General features: G+C 42.3%; 1 protein-coding gene across 1 annotated transcript; it reads left to right on the forward strand.

The window, feature by feature from the left end:
- Positions 1 to 5,130: 5,130 nt before the first annotated feature.
- LOC149133435 (uncharacterized) lies at positions 5,131 to 9,983 on the forward strand. Its single transcript, XM_089358346.1, has 2 exons — positions 5,131 to 9,355; positions 9,551 to 9,983. Exons 1-2 carry the CDS (start codon positions 9,138 to 9,140, stop codon positions 9,759 to 9,761), a joined length of 429 nt encoding a protein of 142 aa, XP_089214472.1. The 5' UTR covers positions 5,131 to 9,137; the 3' UTR covers positions 9,762 to 9,983.
- The last annotated feature ends 8,392 nt before the right edge of the window (positions 9,984 to 18,375 follow it).

Genomic DNA, 18,375 nt, shown 5'->3' on the forward strand with positions numbered 1-18,375 from the left:
CAGCTGAAAGTGGCTGAGCAGGTCCCGAAAGCCAGGATTTGCTGTTCTATCTGTCTGCGAGCCAACACAATCAACACGCGCATCGTCAATTGTGTTGAAGTCACCTAACACGACTAAAGAATGCGACGTCGAAAGAAATTTCCCGAGGTCACGGAAATATCGACTCTGTGAACCAGTTGAATTGGGTGCATAAATTGCGACCAACCTGACTGTCTAACCACAACTGAATGTCAAATCCAGGACGACCAGCCTGCCTTCTGGATCAATAAAAACAGACTTTACCTCAGGGACCCGGTTTCTTTTTATTAAGACCAACACCCCACCCCCGCCTCCCGCCCGACATGGAGAGACGTATCTCTCATAACCGTTCAAGAGGGGGAGCAGATCTCTTGGCGCGCTTATCCGGGTTTCTGTGGCAGCAATTACATCGAAATTCCGCGACCTGATGTCATTTAGGAAGCGCCCTTGCTTCCAACTCGACGACAGGCCGCGTACATTTATACATCCAATATGAATAGCCATAAATGTCTTAACTTAATCAGTGTCAGGCGGGGGGGGGGGGGAAACCTGAATGATTATTTTCAGGGCCTGACCGTACCTCAGTCGTGGTTCTATCACTGTTGCATCCAGTATGGAATTTTTTTCCTCCAGGCCCATTGTTGTGGCGGCGACAAGCCACTCCGGGTCCACCTCAGGGGGGATGTTGTTTATGGTGATTTGTGACGTTCTCCTACCCATATACACCAACTGCAACAAATTATCTTTTTTTCAAAAGTTCACAGATAAGTCAACACAATGACACAGAAAAATTCAAAAATGTACCACTAGCAATGCAACAAACATCAACGAAGAATTTTTTTATTACCCACAAGGGGCGACATAGAGGGGACGATACAACCTGATTTGGGGTCAGATGAAAACGGATGAATTCACAGAAACATGCATTTAAAAATTTTACAATGAAATCGAATTATAAACGGATGATGTGACAGACCGGAAGACATTACGGATGGAGTGGTAAGGAGGGTTTAGCACGGACACCTCGTGCCCCGCCTCGCCACTGGTAGCTGAGATGAGTCCTTCGTCTCATTCATGTGGTTACATTCATTCGCAACTTTCGTGCTACACTCTTCCATCGACTCTCAAACATTTTCGCAGTCAGGCATTTCCTCTCTAGCTCTACTTTCCTTTTGAGGTGGAAGGTAAAATAATTCACCAGTGCAGAGTTAGATATGAAAATGCCTGACTTTATACCTTTCACTCTCGTTTTCCAAATAACCTGTCTCGCAATTGCTACCACAGTGAGAAAACAAATCTTACCTTCTTTCGAGAGGAAATCCGGCGGGTCAATTTTTACAATTGATTCAGTCGATAGCTGTACTCTTCTAGTACCTGACAACAGTTGTTCAGCACATACCCACACCTCCGACACCTCCGAACATTGTACAATAGCGTGCGGGACGGTTTCCCTGTCCCGCTCGCATCTTGGACAAGTCGGAGGGACGGCGCAACCATGTCTTGCGAGTTTGTCCCGAACAGGTAAGGCCCCTCGGTAACACTGCCATGCCAGAGACTTCTGAAAATTATCCAGGGTCTTTGGCCCGAATGTACGTCGGAATAGACTGGGCAGCTGATTTTCGTCGAGACCTGGGGTTTCCCCTAAGGTGTCATCACATTTCGCCTCTGCAAGCCCTCTATAGAAGAATGCGGTGGAACCCCCACCACAGGCATTGCACAAGCGACGGAATAGCAGGAGTGCCTTGCGACACTCCGTGTACCATGTACCCAACTTCGATCTTCGATTCAACCAGGTTTCCCATCCACCGAAACTAGTGAACTTGGGAAACATCTGTTTCGCCAGCGGAGACCACACCCGTTCACCATCCAGGTAGAGCGAAAGATGCCTCAACCTCAGCGCATGTTTGCGCATCAACAGCCAAGGCATCTCAAGTCCACCCTTTAACGGTTGTTGGCAGCAAATAGAGCGTCTCACAAACGGTTTCCGGCTCTTCCACAAAAAGCGGAAGAGCTGTCTTTCCAGCTTGTTTAACCACGAATCGGGGCAAGGAACGACGGTTAGGCGGTAGGTGATGACCGATGCGATGAACACATTGGCTACCTCCGCCCTCCCTTTCAGGGATAGCCACCGCCAAGACCCGGTCTTGACTATGTGGGTCACCCTGCTCGTTACCTCGGCCCAGTTCTTCTCTATTTGGAGGTCTGGTCCAAACCAAACTCCTAGCAACTTAATCGGGCCCTCCGTCCAACGTCCCACGACGCTATCAGGAGGCATCGACTTGCCTCTCCAGGTGCCGAGCTGCAAGCCGACTGAGTTTTCATGATTAACTTTTGCTCCTGCCACCGTCTCGTAAACCTCTATGGCCTTGCCCACTAACCGTAGGTAGTCCATTTCGGTTACGATGATAGTGATGTCATCCGCGTAAGCAGAAACCGATTTTCCACAACCTGGCTGTCTCGGGATGCCGCTCAATTTTCGCAGTAATGGCTCGAGGGCCATCACATACAAAATCGGGGAGAGCGGACACCCTTGACGAACCGAGCGTTTGATGTTGAACGGCTTCGATATGAAGCCGTTCACCCGAACTACCGAGTCGGTGTTGTCGTAAATCTCGATGATCCACCTGAGCAAACCAAGACCCAGACCGAACTGCGCCAGAACGGACACCAGGTAGCGATGATCAACCCTATCGAATGCCTTAGATTGGTCTAAATAGACCAGTGCCCCACCCTTGCCAGCATCATTATTAAACCCTTCTAAGGTGTATCGTGTAAGATGGAGATTATCCTGGATGGTTCTGCCGGGAACGGCACACGTTTGTGCCTCCCCGATCAGACCGTCCGCGACACGCGCCAATCTTTTCGATAACACTTTGGCCAAAATCTTCAACTCTGCGTCTAGCAGAGTGATGGGCCGAAAATTATCAATGGAATCCCCCTTGTTCGGGTCCTTTCTGACAAGCGTCACCACCCCGCGGCGCACAGATCTGGGAATAAACCCAGTTCGCGTAGACATTTGCCAGTAGGTGCCCGAACAAGTCTGGCATACTTTTGTACAACTCGTAGGGTAAACTATCCAGTCCTGGCGCCTTACCCGTGCTGCAGTCAGCCATCGCCTCAATTACTTCCTCAGGTGTGATCGGCCCTTCACAGCTCTCCGCGTCCCGCCCCGACAGACGCGGCAGCCCGGCGAGGAAGTCCGTTAGGTCCCTCCTGCTATCCGGCCCGCCACCCCCATCGAAAAGCTGGGCGAAGTGCTCCTGAAAGGTCTTACACATCTCTTCGGGTTCGTTTATCAACTTACCTTGTTGGTTCGTCAAAGATCCTATTGTAGCATCATTTCCACGTTGGGCTTCCACCACTCGGGCCCATCCTGCGGCCTTGGTTCCCTCGCAACCCATAGCACGAATTCTAGCTCTGACAATGCAACCCATGTGTTTGGCTTCGAGGTGCTGGTTTAACGCCAGTCTCTTGTCCTTCACCTGAATCGCAGAGCCAGTTCTCATTGCTTCCTCTAATTCCTGAACTAAAACTGTTTCCCTCCTACGCTCTCTAGCCACTAAACTTATGCTATATCTCACAGACTCATATTTAATGGCTCGTTTGAGGGCATACCACCATTTATTATTAATAATGGCGCCGGTTAATGCCCTCTGAATCAACAAACTAATCCGATTTCTGTACTCCTTAATCGCCAAAAGGGACGTGTTAAGTTTCCAGTAGCCGGAGCCTCTAGTATATCGCTTATCTATGTCGAGCCTACAAGTGATCATTTTATGATCACTGTAGCTGACTCGGTAAAACTGTGGACACTTAGCTATATTTCTATCTACTTTTCTAATTAACACTATCTATGAATGACCTGGAAGATCCGTCGCTACTTGACCAAGTCCACATTGGAGCGTTCGGAAATTCCAACCTATAAGGGTCTGCCAGCTCAAAGCGGCTTAGCAGATCCAGGAAGCAAGAATTACCTTTTCTAGTGGTATTTGAGCCAACATAATCTACACGTGCCTCGCAAATTGTGTTGAAGTCTCCTAGCATAACTAAAGAATGTGATGTACTGAGAAACTTCTCTAGATCCCGAAAAAAGTCATTTTGCCCTGATAGTTGGGGTGCAGAAATTGCAACCAGTCTAAAGACTTTACCATGGCTGAGCGTCAAGTCCATGACGACCAGCCTACCTTCTGGTTCTGAAAAAATTAACTTTCTCTCAGAAACCCGGTTTCTTTTTAATAGGACCAACACCCCACTCCCCCTAGAAGGACAGCCTGGAGAGAAGAAACTCTCGTAGCCATTCAACAGGGGGAGCAGATCTCTTGGCCCTCTCAACCGGGTCTCTGTAGCAACAACAACATCCAAATCGCGCAACCTGATGTCATTGAGGAAGCGATCTTGCTTCCAGCCTGTCATCAGGCTACGCACATTTAAGCAACCTACATGAATAGACTCCATTACCTACCTCGTATCAGTAGGTATTGCTTCTGGTTAGACCTTGGTGTGGTCTCAGGTTCCCGTGTTGTTACCGTTTCCTCTTCTTTTGATTCCTCTATCGCTTCTTCTTGGCTTTTGGTTTTGCATTCTGCTCTGATGTGGCCCTTTAGCCCGCAGTTGAAGCACCTCGGCTTCCTTCCCTCGACAGAAACTATTAATTTTTCCCTTCCACCTAAATTAATAGTTTCGCCGATTTCTTCTAGGGTTGCTGCTTCTGCTTGTATTGTCATGGTCAGGCATTGACCCTTTCAATGCTCTTCTTTTTCCACTGAGGCCTGGACTATTGATATTTTTTCCACCAGGCCCTTTGTGATTCCAGCAATCAAACGCGCTGCATCCACTTCCGGTGGGATATTATTTACAGTAATTTTTGATGTTCTTCTTCCCATATATAAGGAAAGAAGAACCACCTCCTCTGTTCTTAGTGTCTCCGAAGAGTATCTTTTTGCTGCCTCTTCCGACCTGAACCTTACTTCTATTGTCCCGAATCTCTTCGCTCGGTTTATATAAGTAATCTCAGGCCATATTTTCTTCAGACATTTCTCGATTGTTTTTTCTTCCATTTTTACAATCCTTTTTTTTTTTTCTATGCAGTACGTTTTGTATATTATTCTCTTTTTTTCCACTGATTTAGTGTCCTCTTCTGGGGTGGAGACTCGAATCTCCGACCCTTCCTTTGTTATTGATGTCATATATTTTTCCAGGTTACTGCTATCCGTGTTTATTACAAATCTCTTTCTACCTGCCACTTCCGCAAACATTTTCGGTGATACGACCGTTGAGACAGCCGGTGAGATTTCGTCACCGAAAATACTTGTGAACGGGTCACCCACAGGTGGGAATTCACTTGGTGAAAGGTTTTCCATTTTCCAAAGTTGGCTTACAGGCCGCAATAAAAGACAACAATGGTTCCCCCGTAGGGGGGAATTTCAACGAGTTGCTTTTCAAAAAGCAAATAACAGTTTGTTTTTTTTCAACAATAAGCACAATTCACGAAAACAGTTTACAGGTTTTGCAAGTCAAAACTTACTAATAGCAGGGAAATACGACAAACACGTCCAACATCAACGAAGTCATATTTTTTATTACCCACGAGGGGCTAAACATAGAAGGGGACAAATACAATCGGGGAACTAAAATTATAAAATGGAGGTATAAAGAAAGAAACAAAATAAAAGAAAAGAATGAATTATGAAAAAGATGATATAATGAGGCGAAATGCTTTCTACCGTTTGTTTTGACCCTTGGACTATCATCTCCAATTGCTGACCTCTCCAGTTAACGCAGTCTTTTTTTCCTGGCCTGGAGCACTACTATGTTGTCCTCATTACCACAGAGGACCGCATCTGCCACCCTGAACACATCAATCTCCGGTGGGATTCCTTCGACCGTGATTCTTGTCGCTCTCCTGCCTCTATACGTGGGCAATAGCACCACTTCTTCACTTCGAATTGTTGAAGCTGCATGTTTCCTTGCTGCTGCTGCATTCCGGAACCTTACTTCTACTGTTCCAAAAGTGGAACCTCTAGCCAGGTATGTTATATCATCCCAAATTTGCCTCAACGCCTTTTCTATTTTCTCTGTAGTGACGACATCGATTTTTCCCTTATTTATCGAATATGTTCGATAACTTATCGTTTTCTGCCTTATTCCGTCTTTTACTTCTTGCGGGGGCTTCAGCTTCACTTCGAACCCGTCTCGTGTCATTTCACTTTTATACTTTCCTAGTTCGCCGATGTTCAGTTCCGTCTCCTTACACCTTGCTGCAGCAGCAAAATTCCTGTTCCCTGCCGTCAGCATTTGGTCCATGCTTTTCACAGCCTCCCGCAACTCCTCCTCGGACGAAGACAAGTTTGAACAACTGTCTTCAGACATTCCTCAACCGTTCGTCTCCTCTCTTACGAGAAGAGAAAACACAACCAAAACACGTAAATACTGAAACCGCTGCTACGCACCTCAAAAAATTATTTTTCAAAATTCACCAGCACATAAATCAACGAAGTCATATTTTTTATTACCTACGAGGGGCTAAACATAGACGGGGACAAACACCATCCGGGAACTAAAATTATAAAATGGAGGTATAAAGAAAGAAACAAAATAAAAGAAAAGAATGAATTATGAAAAAGATGATATAATGAGGCGAAATGCTCACTCGACCCCACGACGTCGAGTGGTTACATTGATACCGTTTTTTCCTTCAGTACCTTAACTCAAGCAGTTGAATTCCATAGTCCTCTTTTAGTTCAGTATAATTAGTCCTTTTCGGCAACTTGTCTCTATCGCCGATGACTTTCCACCAATCAATGCCTTTATCATTCTTTTTTATTATTTCCCATTCTTCTTTGCTTGCCAAATAACACATCGTAGTCTCACCATCCTCATCTATGAATTCTACTTTCACCATATCCTTCCAATCGTTCAGCCTTTTAAACATGTCCTCTCCCGCGTTCTCATACAGAACGCAAGCGAAACAAACAGGGGGAGCGGAAATCTTATTCTCATCGTGTGTGTTTATATTTTTTTTCTGTTTTCTTGTTGGAGGGGATTGGGTAGGTTTGGTGTCTGTATGGGTAGGGTGAGGTGGCAAGGGAGCGGATGGGCCCTGGCTGGGTTGGGGTTCACAATTACTTACTTTCTTTCGTTTCCTTTTTTTCCTCCTCACGGCCGTTTCCCATTCCTTATCTTCTGGAGTTTCCTTTTCCACTTCTTGTGTCCTCTCTTGTGATGGAGGGCGTCTCTCCTCTACCATTTTGGGTGGTGTAGTGCAGTTCGCTCTTATGTGTCCCTTCAGGCCACATTTGAAGCACCGTGGAACTCTTCCTTCCACCCTAACAGTCATAGATATTTCATCCATGGTTATAGACTCTGTAACCCTTTCTACCGTTTCTTTTGACCCTTGGACTATCATCTCCAATTGCTGACCTCTCCAGTTAACGCAGTCTTTTTTTCCTGGCCTGGAGCACTACTATGTTGTCCTCATTACCACAGAGGACCGCATCTGCCACCCTGAACACATCAATCTCCGGTGGGATTCCTTCGACCGTGATTCTTGTCGCTCTCCTGCCTCTATACGTGGGCAATAGCACCACTTCTTCACTTCGAATTGTTGAAGCTGCATGTTTCCTTGCTGCTGCTGCATTCCGGAACCTTACTTCTACTGTTCCAAAAGTGGAACCTCTAGCCAGGTATGTTATATCATCCCAAATTTGCCTCAACGCCTTTTCTATTTTCTCTGTAGTGACGACATCGATTTTTCCCTTATTTATCGAATATGTTCGATAACTTATCGTTTTCTGCCTTATTCCGTCTTTTACTTCTTGCGGGGGCTTCAGCTTCACTTCGAACCCGTCTCGTGTCATTTCACTTTTATACTTTCCTAGTTCGCCGATGTTCAGTTCCGTCTCCTTACACCTTGCTGCAGCAGCAAAATTCCTGTTCCCTGCCGTCAGCATTTGGTCCATGCTTTTCACAGCCTCCCGCAACTCCTCCTCGGACGAAGACAAGTTTGAACAACTGTCTTCAGACATTCCTCAACCGTTCGTCTCCTCTCTTACGAGAAGAGAAAACACAACCAAAACACGTAAATACTGAAACCGCTGCTACGCACCTCAAAAAATTATTTTTCAAAATTCACCAGCACATAAATCAACGAAGTCATATTTTTTATTACCTACGAGGGGCTAAACATAGACGGGGACAAACACCATCCGGGAACTAAAATTATAAAATGGAGGTATAAAGAAAGAAACAAAATAAAAGAAAAGAATGAATTATGAAAAAGATGATATAATGAGGCGAAATGCTCACTCGACCCCACGACGTCGAGTGGTTACATTGATACCGTTTTTTCCTTCAGTACCTTAACTCAAGCAGTTGAATTCCATAGTCCTCTTTTAGTTCAGTATAATTAGTCCTTTTCGGCAACTTGTCTCTATCGCCGATGACTTTCCACCAATCAATGCCTTTATCATTCTTTTTTATTATTTCCCATTCTTCTTTGCTTGCCAAATAACACATCGTAGTCTCACCATCCTCATCTATGAATTCTACTTTCACCATATCCTTCCAATCGTTCAGCCTTTTAAACATGTCCTCTCCCGCGTTCTCATACAGAACGCAAGCGAAACAAACAGGGGGAGCGGAAATCTTATTCTCATCGTGTGTGTTTATATTTTTTTTCTGTTTTCTTGTTGGAGGGGATTGGGTAGGTTTGGTGTCTGTATGGGTAGGGTGAGGTGGCAAGGGAGCGGATGGGCCCTGGCTGGGTTGGGGTTCACAATTACTTACTTTCTTTCGTTTCCTTTTTTTCCTCCTCACGGCCGTTTCCCATTCCTTATCTTCTGGAGTTTCCTTTTCCACTTCTTGTGTCCTCTCTTGTGATGGAGGGCGTCTCTCCTCTACCATTTTGGGTGGTGTAGTGCAGTTCGCTCTTATGTGTCCCTTCAGGCCACATTTGAAGCACCGTGGAACTCTTCCTTCCACCCTAACAGTCATAGATATTTCATCCATGGTTATAGACTCTGTAACCCTTTCTACCGTTTCTTTTGACCCTTGGACTATCATCTCCAATTGCTGACCTCTCCAGTTAACGCAGTCTTTTTTTCCTGGCCTGGAGCACTACTATGTTGTCCTCATTACCACAGAGGACCGCATCTGCCACCCTGAACACATCAATCTCCGGTGGGATTCCTTCGACCGTGATTCTTGTCGCTCTCCTGCCTCTATACGTGGGCAACAGCACCACTTCTTCACTTCGAATTGTTGAAGCTGCATGTTTCCTTGCTGCTGCTGCATTCCGGAACCTTACTTCTACTGTTCCAAAAGTGGAACCTCTAGCCAGGTATGTTATATCATCCCAAATCTGCCTCAACGCCTTTTCCATTTTCTCTGTCTTGACGACATCGATTTTTCCCTTATTTATCGAATATGTTCGATAACTTATCGTTTTCTGCCTTATTCCGTCTTTTACTTCTTGCGGGGGCTTCAGCTTCACTTCGAACCCGTCTCGTGTCATTTCACTTTTATACTTTCCTAGTTCACCGATGTTCAGTTCCGTCTCCTTACACCTTGCTGCAGCAGCAAAATTCCTGTTCCCTGCCGTCAGCATTTGGTTCATGCTTTTCACAGCCTCCCGCAACTCCTCCTCGGACGAAGACAAGTTTGAACAACTGTCTTCAGACATTCCTCAACCGTTCGTCTCCTCTCTTACGAGAAGAGAAAACACAACCAAAACACGTAAATACTGAAACCGCTGCTACGCAGCTCAAAAAATTATTTTTCAAAATTCACCAGCACATAAATCAACGAAGTCAACAGCTATTTTAGAATAGTCAAACAGGCTGCAGTATCTAACTCAATCTTCCAGGTTTCAAATCTCCCTAACGTAAACTATTATACTTGTTACTATCTATTGATTTTATATTTATTTTTATTTCTATAAAGTCTCAAGAAGGTGGAGGAAAACTTATGGTTGCAGAAGGGGATTACTTCGGTGAACTTATTTAAGGTTTTTGGTCCAAAAGACCTGAGTATCGCAAGGGATTCCCTAATACATATGAACATTTACTAATATTTGCCTTAGAGTAGGGGGCTCTCGATATAATCGACCATTCAAGAGAGTACTTTATATTCTTCTTCTTGAAGTCATGCAAATAAAAGGCGAGTGTAGTAGAGTTACAGTATTTTTCGTTTGAAAACGAACTCATATGCGCTCTATATCTAACCTTAAAGTCCTTCGTGCTTCCTATATAAAACTTATCTAGTTTGTTCTCGTCCCTGATATTGCATTTATATACGACGTTTGTACATAAACAGAACCCGTCTGCTGTTTTTAAATTATAAAATATACCCGAGGAAAATATAGAACTTTATATCAAGAAGAAGAATATAAAGTACTCTCTTGAATGGTCTATTATAGCGAGAGCCCCCTACTTTAAGGCAAATATTAGTAAATGTTCATTATGTATTAGGGAATCCCTTGCGATACTCAGGTCTTTTGGACCTAAAACCTTAAATAAGTTCACCGAAGTAATCCCCTTCTGCAACCATAAGTTTTCCTCCACCTTCTTGAAACTATAGAAAAAAATAAAAACAATAGATAATAACAAATGTAATAGTTTGCGTTAGGGTGATTTGAAACCTCGAAGATTGATTTTGATACTGCAGCCTGTTTGACTATTCAAAAATAACACTTTTTTTCCTCCATTATTTGCATAGGCTTGTCTAAGGCTGGTCCATATTGACTATATAAACTTGCTCTTATGTCCAAAAGAAAAAAAAACAAATTTCTTGAAATCGATTTTACCGACTGATACCTACTGGGTGCTGTATTTGTCTTTTCACCATGCTGAGCAGAATTAAATTCTACAAGCTTTACTTGCTGGGTGCCTGGATTCACTCTTGTATATACCTAACTGATACGGACTTACCTATTGATGTCTACTGTTTTTAAATTATAAAATATACCCGTGGGAAGTATAGAACTTTACATTCTAACTCTAAATAGTGTTAAATCATTTTAAAGTTTTGTCATTTACTTTTAACCGATGGACTACTTTATTGTACCTCATTTCTTTGTTTTATTTTATTTTATATCGATCTATATTATATATTTGAAATTTTTAATCGTATTAATTTTAACAGCAACTTGATTCGGAACTTCTATGAAATGATATGTGTATTGTGTTATACCTTTAGCTCAAATTTATTATTCTTAATTTATTTTTATGTTATCGGTTGAAATAATATATTCGTGTATAAAATTTTATATTATATGTTCTATTTCTTGCATCTTCTTTATATATTTCGTATTTTTTTTTAATTATATTTTTCTTACGTTATCTTTCTTACGTTATCCTTATATCTTTTTATTCCTTATGTTTGATGGATTATGTTGTATCTCTTATATATGTTCATTGAGGGCGTGTGATATGTTGAGTCGTTAACCCAGCGTTTTTACTATATATATATATATATATATATATATATATATATATATATATATATATATATATATATATATATATATATATATATATATATATATATATATATATGTGTGTGTGTGTGTGTCAATCTTATATAAAATTGACCTGAAAATGTGTTTATTTACTTTTCACGCGAAAACGGCTACGCGAATTGCTTCCATACTTGAGATACATACAGAATTTGACCTGTTTAGTTTATTATATTTTTATCAAAATAAATCATGTTACTTTATATTAAAGACTCACTTCTTGACAAAGGTTTCTCAGCGTCAACCTCAGGTTGCAGAAGGGGATCACTTCGGTGAACTTATTTAAGGTTTTTGGTCCAAAAGACCTGAGTATCGCAAGGGATTCCCTAATACATTATGAACATTTACTAATGTTTGCCTTAAAGTAGGGGGCTCTCGATATAATCGACCATTCAAGAGAGTACTTTATATTCTTCTTCTTCTTGAAGTCATGCAAATAAGAGGCGAGTGTAGTAGAGTTACAGTATTTTTCATTTGAAAACGAACTCATATGCGCTTTATATCTAACTTTAAAGTCCTTCGTGCTTCTTATATAAAACTTATCTAGTTTGTTCTCGTCCCTGACAGTGCATTTATATACCACGTTTGTACATAAACAGAGCCCGTCTGCTGTTTTTAAATTATAAAATACACCCGAGGAAAGTATAGAACTTTATATCAAGAAGAAGAATATAAAGTACTCTCTTGAATGGTCTATTATATCGAGAGCAGCCTACTTTAAGGCAAATATTAGTAAATGTTCATTATGTATTAGGGAATCCCTTGCGATACTCAGGTCTTTTGGACCTAAAACTTTAAATAAGTTCACCGAAGTAATCCCCTTCTGCAACCATAAGTTTTCCTCCACCTTCTTGAAACTATAGAAAAAAAAATAAAAACAATAGATAATAACAAATGTAGTAGTTTGCGTTAGGGTGATTTGAAACCTCGAAGATTGACTTTGATACTGCAGCCTGTTTGACTATTCTAAAATAACTTCTTTTCCCCCATTATTTGCGTAAGCTTGTATAAGGCTGGTCCATATTGACTATATAAACTTGCTCTTATGTCCAAAAATAAAAAAAGATTTCCCATGGTGCATGTCTTGACTGGACTTCGTTGATGTTGGACGTGTTTTTCTTATTTCCCTGCTATTAGTAAGTTTTGACTTGCAAAACCTGTAAACTGTTTTCGTGAATTGTGCTTATTGTTGAAAAAAAAAAACTTATTTGCTTTTTGAAAAGCAACTCGTTGAAATTCCCCCCTACGGGGTAACCATTGCTATTTTTATTGCGGCTTGTAAGCCAACTTTGAAAAATGGAAAACTTTTCACCAAGTGAATTCCCACCTGTGGGTGAAGCGTTCACAAGTATTTTCGGTGACGAAATCTCACCGGCTGTCTCAACGGTGGTATCACCGAAAATGTTTGCGGAAGTGGCAGGTAGAAAGAGATTTGTGATAAACACGGATAGCAGTAACCTGGAAAAATATATGACATCAATAACAAAGGAAGGGTCGGAGATTCGGGTCTCCACCCCAGAAGAGGACACTAAATCAGTGGAAGAAAAGAGAATAATATACAAAACGTACTGCATAGAAAAAAAAAGGATTGTAAAAATGGAAGAAAAAACGATCGAGAAATGTCTGAAGAAAATATGGCCTGAGATTACTTATATAAACCGAGCGAAGAGATTCGGGACAATAGAAGTAAGGTTCAGGTCGGAAGAGGCAGCAAAACGATATTCTTCGGAGACACTAAGAACAGAGGAGGTGGTTCTTCTTTCCTTATATATGGGAAAAAGAACATCAAAAATTACTGTAAATAATATCCCACCGGAAGTGGATGCAGCGCGTTTGGTTGCTGGAATCACAAAGGGCCTGGTGGAAAAAATATCAATAGTCCAGGCCTCAGTGGAAAAAGAAGAGCATTGAAAGGGTCAATGTCTGACCATGACGATACAAGCAGAAGCAGCAACCCTATAAGAAATCGGCGAAACTATTAATTTAGGTGGAAGGGAAAAATTAAGTTTCTGTCGATGGAAGGAAGCCGAGGTGCTTCAACTGCGGGCTAAAGGGCCACATCAGAGCAGAATGCAAAACCAAAAGCCAAGAAGGAGCGATAGAGGAATCAAAAAAGGAAACGGTAACAACACGGGAACCTGAGACCACACCAAGGTCGAACCAGAAGCAACACCAGGGTCGACCGGAAGCAGCGCTGGGGTCGACAGAGGAGAGCGACGAGAAAGATAGAGGAGCGGTGGTCGTCTGTACTTAAAAAAAAAGGAAAAAGACACAGACCGCCCCCACCAAACTAAATCTTAAAAAAAAAAAAAAAAGAAAAGGAAAACACATATATGGCTGTCAAGGCCTCGAATAATAGACTAGTAAACTGTTTGGCAGCTATTGCGTCTGCCAAACGAGTAGAGAAAACTACGTCAAAAGACTTTCTCATTTACAAGATAGGCCGGAAGGATTACGGACGGATTAAGTCCGAATTCTTTCATGACGTAGGCCCCCTCAGGAGGGATTTTTCTCCATACTTTTACGACGGCCTACGTCTAAATACGGGAAGACCCCAAGAAATGGAGACAGAAAAAGAACCGCCGAACCACTGATACGAAGTCGGTAATGGAGTCTGTTCGTGTAGGTTGCTTAAATGTGCGTAGCCTGATGACAGGCTGGAAGCAAGGTCGCTTCCTCAATGACATCAGGTTGCGCGATTTGGATGTTGTTGTTGCTACAGAGACCCGGTTGAGAGGGCCAAGAGATCTGCTCCCCCTGTTGAATAGCTACGAGAGTTTCTTCTCTCCAGGCTGTCCTTCCAGGGGGAGTGGGGTGTTGGTCCTATTAAAAAGAAACCGGGTTTCTGAGAGAAAGTTAATTTTTTCAGTTCCAGAAGGTAGGCTGGTCGTCATGGACTTGACGCTCAGCCATGGTAAAGTCTGTAGACTGGTTGCAATTTCTGCACCCCAACAATCAGGGCAAAATGACTTTTTTCGGGATCTAGAGAAGTTTCTCAGTACATCACATTCTTTAGTTATGCTAGGAGACTTCAACACAATTTGCGAGGCACGTGTAGATTATGTTGGCTCAAATACCACTAGAAAAGGTAATTCTTGCTTCCTGGATCTGCTAAGCCGCTTTGAGCTGGCAGACCCTTATAGGTTGGAATTTCCGAACGCTCCAATGTGGACTTGGTCAAGTAGCGACGGATCTTCCAGGTCATACATAGATAGTGTTAATTAGAAATGTAGATAGAAATATAGCTAAGTGTCCACAGTTTTACCGAGTCAGCTACAGTGATCATAAAATGATCACTTGTAGGCTCGACATAGATATTAACACGTCCCTTTTGGCGATTAAGGAGTACAGAAATCGGATTAGTTTGTTGATTCAGAGGGCATTAACCGGCGCCATTATTAATAATAAATGGTGGTATGCCCTCAAACGAGCCATTAAATATGAGTCTGTGAGATATAGCATAAGTTTAGTGGCTAGAGAGCGTAGGATGGAAACAGTTTTAGTTCAGGAATTAGAGGAAGCAATGAGAACTGGCTCTGCGATTCAGGTGAAGGACAAGAGACTGGCGTTAAACCAGCACCTCGAAGCCAAACACATGGGTTGCATTGTCAGAGCTAGAATTCGTTCTATGGGTTGCGAGGGAACCAAGGCCGCAGGATGGGCCAGAGTGGTGGAAGCCCAACGTGGAAATGATGCTACAATAGGATCTTTGACGAACCAACAAGGTAAGTTGATAAACGAACCCGAAGAGATGTGTAAGACCTTTCAGGAGCACTTCGCCCAGCTTTTATTTACTTTTCACGCGAAAACGGCTACGCGAATTGCTTCCATACTTGAGATACATACAGAATTTGACCTGTTTAGTTTATTATATTTTTATCAAAATAAATCATGTTACTTTATATTAATGACTCACTTCTTGACAAAGGTTTCTCAGCGTCAACCTCAGGTTGCAGACGGGGATTACTTCGGTGAACTTATTTAAAGTTTTAGGTCCAAAAGACCTGAGTATCGCAAGGGATTCCCTAATACATAATGAACATTTACTAATATTTGCCTTAAAGTAGGGGGCTCTCGATATAATCGACCATTCAAGAGAGTACTTTATATTCTTCTTGAAGTCATGCAAATAAGAGGCGAGTGTAGTAGTTACAGTATTTTTCATTTGAAAACGAACTCATATGCGCTCTATATCTAACCTTAAAGTCCTTCGTGCTTCTTATATAAAACTTATCTAGTTTGTTCTCGTCCCTGACAGTGCATTTATATACCACGTTTGTACATAAACAGAGCCCGTCTGCTGTTTTTAAATTTTAAAATACACCCGAGGAAAGTATAGAACTTTATATCAAGAAAAAGAATATAAAGTACTCTCTTGAATGGTCTATTATATCGAGAGCCGCCTACTTTAAGGCAAATATTAGTAAATGTTCATTATGTATTAGGGAATCCCTTGCGATACTCAGGTCTTTTGGACCTAAAACTTTAAATAAGTTCACCGAAGTAATCCCCGTCTGCAACCATGTTTTCCTCCACCTTCTTGAAACTATAGAAAAAAAAATAAAAACAATAGATAACAAATGTAGTAGTTTGCGTTAGGGTGATTTGAAACCTCGAAGATTGACTTTGATACTGCAGCCTGTTTGACTATTCTAAAATAACTTCTTTTCCCCCATTATTTGCGTAGGCTTGTATAAGGCTGGTCCATATTGACTATATAAACTTGCTCTTATGTCCAAAAACAAAAAAAGATTTCCCATGGTGCATGTCTTGACTGGACTTCGTTGATGTTGGACGTGTTTTTCTTATTTCCCTGCTATTAGTAAGTTTTGACTTGCAAGACCTGTAAACTGTTTTCGTGAATTGTGCTTATTGTTGAAAAAAAAAAAAAAACTTATCTGCTTTTTGAAAAGCAACTCGTTGAAATTCCCCCCGACGGGGTAACCATTGCTATTTTTATTGCGGCTTGTAAGCCAACTTTGAAAAATGGAAAACTTTTCACCAAGTGAATTCCCACCTGTGGGTGAGGCGTTCACAAGTATTTTCGGTGACGAAATCTCACCGGCTGTCTCAACGGTGGTATCACCGAAAATGTTTGCGGAAGTGGCAGGTAGAAAGAGATTTGTGATAAACACGGATAGCAGTAACCTGGAAAAATATGACATCAATAACAAAGGAAGGTTCGGAGATTCGGGTCTCCACCCCAGAAGAGGACACTAAATCAGTGGAAGAAAAGAGAATATACAAAACGTACTGCATAGAAAAAAAAAGGATTGTAAAAATGGAAGAAAAAACGATCGAGAAATGTCTGAAGAAAATATGGCCTGAGATTACTTATATAAACCGAGCGAAGAGATTCGGGACAATAGAAGTAAGGTTCGGGTCGGAAGAGGCAGCAAAAAGATACTCTTCGGAGACACTAAGAACAGAGGAGGTGGTTCTTCTTTCCTTATATATGGGAAGAAGAACATCAAAAATTACTGTAAATAATATCCCACCGGAAGTGGATGCAGCGCGTTTGGTTGCTGGAATCACAAAGGGCCTGGTGGAAAAAATATCAATAGTCCAGGCCTCAGTGGGAAAAGAGCATTGTAAGGGTCAATGCCTGACCATGACAATACAAGCAGAAGCAGCAACCCTAGAAGAAATCGGCGAAACTATTAATTTAGGTGGAAGGGAAAAATTAAGTTTCTGTCGATGGAAGGAAGCCGAGGTGCTTCAACTGCGGGCTAAAGGGCCACATCAGAGCAGAATGCAAAACCAAAAGCCAAGAAGAAGCGATAGAGGAATCAAAAGAAGAGGAAACGGTAACAACACGGGAACCTGAGACCACACCAAGGTCGAACCAGAAGCAACATCAGGGTCGACCGGAAGCAGCGCTGGGGTCGACAGAGGAGAGCGACGAGAAAGATAGAGAGTAGCGGTGGTCGTCTGTACTTAAAAAAAAAGGAAAAAGACACAGACCGCCCCCACCAAACTAAATCTTAAAAAAAAAAAGAAAAAGAAACGGAAAACACATATATGGCTGTCAAGGCCTCGAATAATAGACTATTAAACTGTTTGGCAGCTATTGCGTCTGCCAAACGAGTAGAGAAAACTACGTCAAAAGACTTTCTCATTTACAAGATAGGCCGGAAGGATTACGGACGGATTAAGTCCGAATTCTTTCATGACGTAGGCCCCCTCAGGAGGGATTTTTCTCCATACATTTACGACGGCCTACGTCCAAATACGGGAAGACCCCAAGAAATGGAGACAGAAAAAGAACCGCCGAACCACTGATACGAAGTCGGTAATGGAGTCTGTTCGTGTAGGTTGCTTAAATGTGCGTAGCCTGATGACAGGCTGGAAGCAAGGTCGCTTCCTCAATGACATCAGGTTGCGCGATTTGGATGTTGTTGTTGCTACAGAGACCCGGTTGAGAGGGCCAAGAGATCTGCTCCCCCTGTTGAATAGCTACGAGAGTTTCTTCTCTCCAGGCTGTCCTTCCAGGGGGAGTGGGGTGTTGGTCCTATTAAAAAGAAACCGGGTTTCTGAGAGAAAGTTAATTTTTTCAGATCCAGAAGGTAGGCTGGTCGTCATGGACTTGACGCTCAGCCATGGTAAAGTCTGTAGACTGGTTGCAATTTCTGCACCCCAACAATCAGGGCAAAATGACTTTTTTCGGGATCTAGAGAAGTTTCTCAGTACATCACATTCTTTAGTTATGCTAGGAGACTTCAACACAATTTGCGAGGCACGTGTAGATTATGTTGGCTCAAATACCACTAGAAAAGGTAATTCTTGCTTCCTGGATCTGCTAAGCCGCTTTGAGCTGGCAGACCCTTATAGGTTGGAATTTCCGA

This window comes from Octopus bimaculoides, chromosome 10 (genome assembly GCF_046866305.1).
Source record: "Octopus bimaculoides isolate indiv1 chromosome 10, ASM4686630v1, whole genome shotgun sequence".
Classification (NCBI taxonomy): domain Eukaryota; kingdom Metazoa; phylum Mollusca; class Cephalopoda; order Octopoda; family Octopodidae; genus Octopus; species Octopus bimaculoides.

Excerpts from the sequence above, each read along its gene's own strand:
- LOC149133435 (XM_089358346.1), top strand. The coding sequence starts at position 9,138 with ATGTTGTCCTCATTACCACAGAGGACCGCATCTGCCACCCTGAACACA. Across the intron at positions 9,356-9,550 it reads AAAGTGGAACCTCTAGCCAG|TTCACCGATGTTCAGTTCCG; the intron begins GTATGTTATATC and ends ATACTTTCCTAG.